This window comes from Sinocyclocheilus anshuiensis, unplaced genomic scaffold (assembly GCF_001515605.1).
Source record: "Sinocyclocheilus anshuiensis isolate Anshui unplaced genomic scaffold, SAMN03320099.WGS_v1.1 scaffold5986, whole genome shotgun sequence".
Lineage (NCBI taxonomy): Eukaryota > Metazoa > Chordata > Actinopteri > Cypriniformes > Cyprinidae > Sinocyclocheilus > Sinocyclocheilus anshuiensis.
Window position 1 is genome coordinate 193 of NW_015556192.1, and position 11,994 is coordinate 12,186.

Sequence of the window (11,994 nt, forward strand, 5' to 3'; positions counted from 1 at the left end):
TGAGATTTGAGAAGTGCATCTCCTGTGATTCATCAAAGCCACCCGCATAAAAGCTCAAATTCATGCATGACAAACTGTACTTAATGTGTATATGACTGCGATAAAATTATGGGATAATTATTCCTTCACGAATAAATCTCTAAATGAGGTGGTGTCTATTGTTATAGATTATAAAACATTTTAATTATTTTCAAAATAATATTTAAATTATTATAAGTAGCAGTGGCTGGGACAGACTTTCAGATGCAATCGAATCCTGTTTATGTGAAATAAGTCTGATCCAGAGCAGGTTTGAGCTGAGTTCTGTTGCTATCACAGCAACTCTAGGAAGAGCTTCAAAGAACTTAACAATCCTGGATCATGTCAAATCACCAGCAATAAAATCCAGCGTAAGAAGGACAGGCCCCTGATCAAACTACTGAGCCAGCCAAGATCTTCAGGAGCACTTGATGATTACAGATGGGTGTGTTGGATCAGGATTAGAACTTCCTGCAGAGTTTAGCTCCAACCGTAAGTAAATACACCTGAACTAGTTAATCAAGGTCTTCAGGAGTGGCTGCTAGAATCTTCTGAGCAGGTGTGTCGGAGCAGACTGGAGCTGTGTTACGTGATATTGCCTCATCAGGGTTAGGGTTAGGGTTAGGGTTAGGGTATTGTATTCAGGCAATGTCAGGCAGAATATGACTATATCTATATATAGCTACAATCCTTGCAGGTCATTTCTATCCCTGATCAGTGATGTGATTACAGTTAAGTGGCCTTATAGAGTGGCAAAATGCTGTCTGAGGTTTTTCAGGATCTGCTGAGTGTCCACATGCTCAGGAAAAGCATCCTCTGATTTCTGAGCAGCCATGTAACTACTCTGAAGATCACCAACCTTCAAGTCACAAAGAAAGCTCAAAATAAAATAATAAAATACTGTCATTAAAACAATGATAGAATAGCACACAGTGTTGAGTCATACCTTATCAGAGAGCGTGGCAAAGTTAAAATGTGGCTCATACATGTGAGGAGACAGTGAAGCAGCAGTCTGCAGAAAAGCTTTCGCCTGTGCCAAAACAAAAGTCTTTCATGAGTCCAGTTGCCCATCCTGATCCTGATCCTGATGCTAAAGGCACATTTGCATGTCTTTCTAGTGAATGTATTACAGGGTCACTGCTTGCACTGTGTGAGTGCCACTACTGGCGGAAGTCATGCAATGAATTAAACTGCAACATCCTCAACTCTTGCTATGCAGCGGATTTATTATTTACATTTTCTCCCCTTATGAATTTGTCTGATGCAGCATTCTATATGACTATGGGTATGCTTGGGCTGTTGGAGAAAATATAAAATTTACACAAACAAATAAAATATTAATACAATAAACTATGACTGAGTAACAAACATTTAGCTTAAGGTAGAAACAAGTATAATGCGGTTAAATCACAACATAATAAATATCTGATATATCATACACTAGAGTTGTGTGAGACGGAGGTAAATAAAGTGCAATCTGCTGTGTTGCACTGGTATTTAGAGCTGCCTGAAGTGCACACATCGTCACCTTGGAAATCAGAATCAGAAGAGCTTATTATTTATATTAATATGATAAACTATGACTGAGTAACAAACATTTAGCTTAAGGTAGAAACAAGTATAATGTCAATATACTGGATCCATGAATTAGTTCTTAACGTGACAACAGTCTAATAACCCTGCAGCTGTCTGTGTCATTCATGTTAATAAAACAACATCTTTTTTAGGCTATTCCTTACCCGAGTAACACTGTTAAACCTGTCTAAAAAAGCACAGGTAACTTCATTTGTATGTTTGTTTTATTAGGGCTCAAACCCTAGAGGGCACAAGACCCTGTTGTTTTACTAAAGATTATTATTATTCTTTTTCAATCATTTGAGAGCATGTTTATCATTAACATGCTCAAAAACAGGAAGTCGGATATTTTGGTCTGAATGTGGATTCTGTGAATTTGTAACTACTCCTCCATCATACTGTTCACACCAAACATTGTCTACATGATGCCAAAACACTGAGTAACCTAAACTTAAAGAACTGTCCCAACTTATTTTAGAAATGTGTTGTAGCCATCAAAATTTGTTTACATTTACAAAATACTTTTTTTTTTTTTATACAGTTGGTCAGTGAAAACATTGGAAATCTTTTATTTTTACTAGTCAATTAAATAAAAGTTAAAGAGAATTAACAAATCACAGATTCTTAATGCATTGCATTTTACAAAATGTCCTGACTTTTTCTGATTTGGGGTTGTAGTTTTTGGAGAAGTATCAAAATTATATATCTTATGTATATCGATCTTAAACGCTAAACATTCTTTCACACTGGTGAATTTACAAATAGTTTTATATTAATTTGCTTTGTTTGTATAATAGTGAATCATTCAAACATTGCTGTTTCTTTTGCTGTAGATTGTTTATTTATTTTGCATGCAAACTCATCAAGGGCGAGAAAGCTGACAAAGACTACCTAGTTCTCATCACGTTTTGCTTTTGGATGTATTATAAAATGACAACTATTAAAACAAATTTTACTACTTTACTGCACTGAAGTATAAAGTTTAGCAAGTGTAAGAAATCTCAAAGTCTCATGTCATTTAATAAATAAATAAATAAATAACATAAGGCCAGACACCAACTGCCTAGTAGGGTTAACTATTTTACTTTTTTAACTAGTTAACTACAAATGAAATAATTTTTAATGCTATAAATAAATAATAATGCATTAAATACATTTAAATATTTTTAGATTTAATTTAAAATCTCTGATTTTCTAAACTTTGCTTTAAAAAGGACATGTCAAAAAGAGGCTTTAAGTTTGATCTTTAACTGTAGAAGCTGCAAAATATATTAAGCCAACACAGACTCATTCATTATGGCGAGCACTAGCAAAACATTTAGAAGATGTGTGCATCCGTGTCATCGCTATTTGACATCCGATGACACACACGATCTATGCATTGTTTTTTTGGGTGAAGAGCATGCACGCAATGTCCTCGAGGGGGCAATCTGCGTGCACTGTGAGCGTTTTCCAATGAAAAAGCTCCGCTCTCGCTTTCTGTTCAAAATGGAAATCTGGATGTTAGGGTTGCAACCCACATAAAGCAGTCTCAAAAATGAAAGCAGCATAAAAGTATAGTATATCAAAATATCAGACAGAGATGCTTTCTACACTTCCAGCTGTTCATGCCCAAATCAGATTTTGTGGGGAAATCTGATCTGTATTGTGCACTGGATCACAACAACTAGATCACAACTAAATGTGTCCTAAATCTTTTGCGTTAGATTACATGTGAAATGTTTTATGTACTCATCACCCAGTTGTGTACTCATCACCCATCACCCAGTTTTTTAATGATATTGTCATCCTCAGAGACACCCAGCTTATGTAGAGCATATTCTGCTTTTTACAAAAAGGCATTGTGGGGATTTCATTCAAACCTTAGTAACTTTATGTAAGTGAATTGCAACCCCTGCAATGTGTTTATTGCACACAGGACTATGATAATGTTAAATATGTGATATGTGATCAATAAACTGTATTAAACCTTTGTGAATGAATACTGTTATTTCTGAATACTCTAAAGAAAAAGTTAGTGACTACATTAATTTTAACATACAGTGCAGCTCAAAAGTTTACCCCCCCCCCCCCTTGCAGAATCTGGAAAAAGCTGAAAATTTGGGAAAAATAAGAGGAATTTTGAAAATTAAGGTTTATTTTTTATTTAGTCCTGCCCTGAGCAAGTTATTTCACGGAAGAAATGTTAATAAAGTTCACACCAAATAATAATAACAGAATTTCTAAAAATAGCGCAGGTCAAAAGTTTACACCCCCGATTCTTAATACTGTATGATGTTACCTGAACAATCAATGACAGTTTTTATGTTTTGTCATAGTTGTTTAAGGGTTTCTTGTTTGTCCTGAGTCATTAAACTGTCCACTGATCTTCAGACAAATCATCCAGGTCCTCCTGAATCTTTGCTTTTTCAACATTTCTGGATATTTGACTCATGTCCAGCAGTAACTGTATTTTGTATCTGTTTACATTGAGGACAATCAAGAGACTCATACACAACTATTACAATAGATAGAAACATTCAGTGATGCCCATGAAAGCAACACGATTCATATAAAGTCAGGTGGGTGTAAACCTCTGAAAATGGTTTTGGTGTATATGAGTGGCAAATGCGTAAGTGTCTAACCTCTGAACAAACTCAAGGGTGCATGCTGCCTCTTCCTGATACTGGAGGTTAAAATTGTAGAATGAGGCAAACAGTGCTGCAAGACCAGATACAATGTTGGGCTGCTCTCCTTCACACACAACCTGCCCTTCCACGCTCAACATCCACCGCTGGTTGCTTAGAGATTGACCTGAAAATGAAAAAAAAAAGACATTAATAAAACATTTGAAAAACCTACTGTGTCTTTTTCTGTGATGTTATTTAGTTGTTTATAAATAGTTCAATGTAACTGTTTAAAGAGCTACAGTATAAAGTTTGTGCAGGAAAGTCCTCTCACATCGTTCATTACTTAATTTTCTTTTAGCCAAACAAACACTTAGGGTTCATCTTTAACAAAGAAATACCGTAATGTATATTTCCATTTGTAGCAATGAGCTCTTTCCTATTTAAAGGAACAGCTTCATTGGTAAAATGGAGGTAATGCTAAAGTTAGTTAAAGGGTTAGTTCACCCAAAAATGAAAATTCTGGCATTATTTACTCACCCTCGTGTTGTTCGAAACCCGTAAGACCTTCGTTCATCTTCGGAACACAATTTAAGATATTTTTGATGAAATATGAGGAATCTCTGACCCTCCCATAGACAGCAAGGTAACTACCACGTTCAAGGTCCAGAAAAGTTCCAAGATGATCGACAAAGTAGTCCGTGTGACATCAGTGGTTCAACTGTATAGTTACAAAGCAACAAAAATACTTTTTTGCGCAAAGGAAACAAAAATAATAAATTTATTCCACATTTTCGTCTCTACAGTGTCACTTGTGAACGTGTGTTCACGACAGTACCATGACGCGAGCATGTGGCGGCGCTGACCCAGATCCGGCGTGAGGACGTCATTACGCCAGATCTGGGTCATGCCACACACTGCCTCACAGCCCTCATATTTCATCAAAAATATCTTAAATTGTGTTCCAAAGATGAACGAAGGTCTTACGGGTTTCTTCCACGCTCAACATCCACCGCTGGTTGCTTAGAGATTGACCTGAAAATGAAAAAAAAAAGACATTAATAAAACATTTGAAAAACCTACTGTGTCTTTTTCTGTGATGTTATTTAGTTGTTTATAAATAGTTCAATGTAACTGTTTAAAGAGCTACAGTATAAAGTTTGTGCAGGAAAGTCCTCTCACATCGTTCATTACTTAATTTTCTTTTAGCCAAACAAACACTTAGGGTTCATCTTTAACAAAGAAATACCGTAATGTATATTTCCATTTGTAGCAATGAGCTCTTTCCTATTTAAAGGAACAGCTTCATTGGTAAAATTGAGGTAATGCTAAAGTTAGTTAAAGGGTTAGTTCACCCAAAACTGAAAATTCTGGCATTAATTACTCACCCTCGTGTTGTTCGAAACCCGTAAGACCTTCGTTCATCTTCGGAACACAATTTAAGATATTTTTGATGAAATATGAGGAATCTCTGACCCTCCCATAGACAGCAAGGTAACTACCACGTTCAAGGTCCAGAAAAGTTCCAAGATGATCGACAAAGTAGTCCGTGTGACATCAGTGGTTCAACTGTATAGTTACAAAGCAACAAAAATACTTTTTTGCGCAAAGGAAACAAAAATAATAAATTTATTCCACATTTTCGTCTCTACAGTGTCACTTGTGAACGTGTGTTCACGACAGTACCATGACGCGAGCATGTGGCGGCGCTGACCCAGATCCGGCGTGAGGACGTCATTACGCCCGATCTGGGTCATGCCACATGATTTTGCCAGGCACCAAGAAGTTTTCTGATTGGATAGGTCGTATGAACTCCAAAATGTCATCTTCCTTTACATGAATCAAATCATCCAAACCCTCAACTCCCTGATTCATGAGCTTCTCAACCAGTTGACTGGTAACATCTGGAGATAGGCTGGGCAACACCGACAGTACTGCATCTTTCAATACTTCTTTCAATCCAGACATTATTCTAGAATTGGGAAAGAATGGTGGAGAACTATTACTGACAAGCCACACAGAGAGTATTCAGGAAGAGGATAGTAATCCAGTAAGCTCTCTTGGTTTATGCACAAGTAGCCCTTATCTTGAGATGTCAAGCAATGAACTCCCTGGTCTACGAGACAAAACGACTGACATTTCTGTGTGACAAAATACACACTGGAATTGTCATGAACAAGAATTAACTGAATTTTCCCAAATACAATTCCCTTATCATTGTTCTGCAAAATGACATTCAGGTTCTTTTTGTAAAGTCTTCCCTTTACGGTCACTTCATTTGATGCCAATGTATTCCCTGGCTCAAAGTGAAAGCCTGCAACAGATCCTTGAATGTCATCATTGTAGTCACTTACATGAAATTCTGTCCCTTTCTCTGCCACAACATTTTCAGGGAAAATGCTTCCTGAATTTAGGTAAGCCTGCAGAAGCTGATGTCTTTCTGCCAATGTAGCACTCAGGTTTTTGAAATTGTGCAATTTTCTCGCACACTGTTTAAAGTATGAGTGCTTGCTCTCAAAACGCAGCGTCCATAAACGAATAAGTGGACCAAAACGATCAATGAGTTCAGGGTAATGGCACATGTAGTGGTGTTTCGGTTTAAGCGGATGACTTGGAAAAGACACCTTTCTAGTCTCAATATACTCTTCGATTAGAACTGCTAAATAAGCAATCTGACTGACCGTAATTGAAGGAGCACAGATGAGCTCTGCTATTTGTCTGAGTTGAAGAATTAACTGCCACACCTCATTTTCAGTTGGATTGGCAATTTTTCCCCCTACCAAAAGAGGTAAAAGCCTGAGCAAACACCAATTTTGCACTGCATGTCCACTTAATTTCCCAGTACCAAGAGTTACGTCAGCCAGTTTATCACGTGCATCATTCCGCAGATACTTGAACTGGTTAATGCGATGATTTAGTTCAGTGTATGTGAACTGTTTCTCACGATTTACAAGGTGATCTACACACAAAGCAAGGTCAAATGACACAACACCTTCAAAAAGGTCGTGTCCTAGACAGGGAGGTAATCCTGGCTGGCATACATGAAAATATTTCAGCTCATTAAACGGAGAATTGCATTTGACACCAACAGCAATTTCAGCTCCACCTGAATCCAAATCCCTAAGATTCTGCTCATATGACATAACAGTTCTTGTTAATGCCTTTGTTAGGGGTGATGAAAGAAATGTTTGGCGGTCTATTTCACAAAATCTGCAAAAGTTGTTACTTCTACTGACATTTTCAACGAAGCCACCAATGTAATGGGATCCAAGATTATCTCCAGCTATTGCGCACAGTGTACCTTTGTGAAGCTTTCCATCAGCTAACAGAACACCATTTTCCTCAAGGTCTTTAAGATCTTGTAGCAGAGTGGCAAAAACCAAACCCTGGCCAAAAACCTTAAAATCTTGTTCCTTACACAGCAGAACTAGCTGCATGTGGTCAATTCCTGACCTGCAGTGAGGCAACAGGTTTCCAAGTGTCATGTAAACAGCAAGTATTTTGTGCCTTTTCTTGACAGATCCAAGTGGGTTTGCCACTTCAAAAGCGTCTTGATACAAGATTAAATCTAATGAATCTGTATCATCTTTTAACAGCACATTTTCATCAACATTACTGCCATCCCATACATCGCAGAGGACATCATTTGCTCTGATTTCAGATCGTGAATTCTTATGTTGTTCTATAACTGATTTACAGCAGAACAGAGCTTCTAAGCTTTGCTTAATGGGAATGTATTGAGCAAAGCTTTCCTTGCCAGATTCATTTTTACCAAGGCAGATGGGGACAGGTTCCACATACTTAAAATTGTCTTTATAGAAAGACTTTCTCCTCTTATCAGTGTGTAGTGCATGGGCATTACACATTTAAAATTAGCATTAGGAACATGACTATGTATTTTCATGTGCCTGCAGTATGATAAAACCGATTCAAATGCACTATCACAGAACTGGCACCACATAATTTCTGTGAACTAGTGACTTATAACTGTAAGGCTATTTATGATGAACTTACGTTAGCACTTAGTCGAGCTTCATCATATTACTCAGCCTGAAATAAAAATGAATCGAAAATCAAATGCAGGTCGTGCGAATGGCATGATACTTGTTTACGTTTTAAAAGAAATATCAAAGTTAATTGGTGAATAGTTGAGAACAGACTGAACTGTTCACTCGGATTTTAACATACGTGTAACGTTACAGGCTAAGCAAATTCACAACGCGCAGACAGACAGCAACATAGAGCACATCACATTTCGGGCATTATAATTTCGATTTCTCATGTTCAATCGTCGAAAACGACAGGATTAACACATTGATCCAAAAAAAACTTGATGAACGTGTTTGTTAGCGTTTGTCGGTGTGGAATGACAACGCCATCATTCCCAAAATCAGCCCACTCGTTCAAACAGTTCAGAAATGCAATCGAATAAAACAATGTCTTACCGTGTCAATGCTCAGTCAAACAATTATCCATCTGCTACGAACTTCATTTCTCTTCGTCACAGACACAATTTATTCTCCCCGTCTTCTTGCTGCATCATCCTCTCATTTTTTGCCGTGTCGGTATAGTCTCACAAAGTTGTAATTATAATTATAGCATCACAGGCAGCTATAGATTAAAAGGTGAACTCACTGCTCAAAGTTTAAAACTTTAAAATTCACAAACGACTGGCATGTCTTCATGTGTAACGTTGTGCCTATTGTGTTCATGTGAATATCCCACTAACAAATTAAATGTGGCTCTGCTCACATTTTAAAGAAATTGAGTGCGAAGAAAATCAATCCCACAATGCAATGCCTTTACAGCCGGATACTGTATTACGAATTTTGCGTGCTGAAAACAGAAAAATGCTGTACATTTACAGCCATTCTGTTAAATATACAGTATGATACTGTTTTATGAAAATACAGTACAATATACAGTGTGCGCTCTTGGAAGTTATGGATCGTGCCACGGCGAGGCTTGACTTACCATGGAAGCGGACTAAGCGGACTAAGGCGCGAGGTCGTCTCGATGAACGTTATCTTTCTGGCCATAACCCTCCAGCTCAGGTGAGCCTTCCTTTCCTTCCTGATCTCCATACTGAGATCGAGAAGGAATGGAAGAGGTCGTTTTCCTCACGCATCCATCGGTTCCAGCATACGAGTTATGCCAACATCGAGGCGATGCGCGAAAATGGCAATGAGCGGATGCCCCCGGTAGAAGAGACGCTAGCCGGCTATCTCTCTATGGGTTAGACATCTTCTCTCAAAACTCCCTCCTTGCCATCCAAGCCCCTTCAGATTACATCTCGCTTGAATGGCAGGGCATACGCAGCACCAGGTCAGGCTGTCGCTTCATTGCACACCATGGCGGTGCTCCAGGCATACCAGGCTGACCTGCTGAAAGACCTGGATAAAGGCGAGGGCCTTTCTCCTGACTATGTATTTTCATGTGCCTGCAGTATGATAAAACCGATTCAAATGCACTATCACAGAACTGGCACCACATAATTTCTGTGAACTAGTGACTTATAACTGTAAGGCTATTTATGATGAACTTACGTTAGCACTTAGTCGAGCTTCATCATATTACTCAGCCTGAAATAAAAATGAATCGAAAATCAAATGCAGGTCGTGCGAATGGCATGATACTTGTTTACGTTTTAAAAGAAATATCAAAGTTAATTGGTGAATAGTTGAGAACAGACTGAACTGTTCACTCGGATTTTAACATACGTGTAACGTTACAGGCTAAGCAAATTCACAACGCGCAGACAGACAGCAACATAGAGCACATCACATTTCGGGCATTATAATTTCGATTTCTCATGTTCAATCTTCGAAAATGACAGGATTAACACACCGATCCAAAAAAAACTTTATGAGCGTGTCGTGTGCTGTCTGTTTGGTAGCGTTTGTCGGTGTGGAATGACAACGCCATCATTCCCAAAATCAGCCCACTCGTGCAAACAGTTCAGAAATGCAATCGAATAAAACAATGTCTTACCGTGTCAATGCTCAGTCAAACAATTATCCATCTGCTACAAACTTCATTTCTCTTCGTCAGACACAATTTATTCTCCCCGTCTTCTTGCTGCATCATCCTCTCATTTTATTGCCGTGTCGGTATAGTCTCACAAAGTTGTACGTTAGTTATAATTAAGCGTCACAGGCAGCTATAGATTAAAAAGTGAACTCACTGCTCAAAGTTTAAAACTTTAAAATTCACAAACGACTGGCATGTCTTCATGTGTAACGTTGTGCCTATTGTGTTCATGTGAATATCCCACTAACAAATTAAATGTGGCTCTGCTCACATTTTAAAGAAATTGAGCGCGAAGGAAATCAATCCCACAATGCAATGCCTTTACAGCCGGATACTGTATTACGAATTTTGCGTGCTGAAAACAGAAAAATGCTGTACATTTACAGCCATTCTGTTAAATATACAGTTTGATACTGTTTTATGAAAATACAGTACAATACTGTTAGAAATTACCTTTAAATTTACAGTAAAGTTTTACAGTGTGCGTATGATGAGCTCTTGGAAGTTATGGATCGTGCCACGGCGAGGCTTGACTTACCATGGAAGCGGACTAAGGAAGTGACGTCGCGAGGTCGTCTCGATGAACGTTATCTTTCTGGCCATAACCCTCCAGCTCAGGTGAGCCTTCCTTTCCTTCCTGATCTCCATACTGAGATCGAGAAGGAATGGAAGAGGTCGTTTTCCTCACGCATCCATCGGTTCCAGCATACGAGTTATGCCAACATCGAGGCGATGCGCGAAAATGGCAATGAGCGGATGCCCCCGGTAGAAGAGACGCTAGCCGGCTATCTCTCTATGGGTTAGACATCTTCTCTCAAAACTCCCTCCTTGCCATCCAAGCCCCTTCAGATTACATCTCGCTTGAATGGCAGGGCATACGCAGCACCAGGTCAGGTGCGGGAGCCTTCTTGATCATCAGGCCCCCAGCACGGCACTGCAAACATTTCCTGGACTTCCGGGCTGGGCTCATGCTTTCAGGCTGCCCTGTCTAATTTACTGTATCTAGGTCGCCCTGAGGGGCCTCCTGATCACCAGGGTATCCCCTCTTGCTGAGGCATTGAGCGGGAAGTATAGGTGGCATTTGCGAGAACCTTCTTGTGTAATGCGGTCTCAGGCAGTGCTCCCCTCTCCTTAGAGGGTTGTATTTGAGCTTGCCTCTCCCGTTTGGCTCAGTACTTCCGGGTATCTGTGAGCAGATGCTTGGAAAACTCTTAAATCCATACTAAGGTAAGTGAACACGTTAAGCTTTGCGCACTTTCTAAAAATCCACATAAGTGGTAAGTGTGCACGTTATGCTTTGCCCACTTTCTAAAATCCACATAGCTGGTAAATTTGCACGTTATGCTTTGCCCACTTTCTAAAATCCACATAAGTGGTAACTGTGCACATTATGCTTTGCCCACTTTTCTGGAATCCTGTATGGTAAGGGTTACGCATTATTAACCTTGTTCCCTTTCTCTGAGTTGGTTTAGACCAACTCAATGGTGAGGGGAGTGATGCTTCCAAAGTGTGTCGACAGAGACACACTAGATGAGCGGAGCCCAAGGTACTCATGGCTCCATACCCATACCTTGGGTACTCAAAAGACTCATGGCTGTATTAGATCAAAAATACAGCCATGGTACCAAGGACCTTGGGCTCCGCTCATCTAGTTTGTCTCTGTCGACACACTTTGGAAGCATCACTCCCCTCACCATTGAGGGTTCTTGTGAGCATGGTGCTTTCTTTCGAGTGTTTAATTCTCTCTGAGGAGTTGGCTTCCTCG

The 11,994-nt window shown here is 39.2% G+C and overlaps 1 protein-coding gene across 1 annotated transcript in view; it reads right to left on the bottom strand.

The window, feature by feature from the left end:
• Positions 1–671: 671 nt before the first annotated feature.
• LOC107676290 (tetratricopeptide repeat protein 8-like) overlaps positions 672–11,994 on the bottom strand; it is a 15,336-nt gene continuing 4,013 nt past the window's right edge. Inside the window, exons 3-4 of the mRNA XM_016470825.1 lie at positions 965–1,048; positions 672–877 (exon numbers count right to left, since the gene is read on the bottom strand). Of these exons, the coding sequence (XP_016326311.1) occupies positions 761–877; positions 965–1,048 (201 nt within the window). The 3' untranslated portion in view covers positions 672–760. The remainder of the gene's footprint in view (positions 878–964; positions 1,049–11,994) is intronic.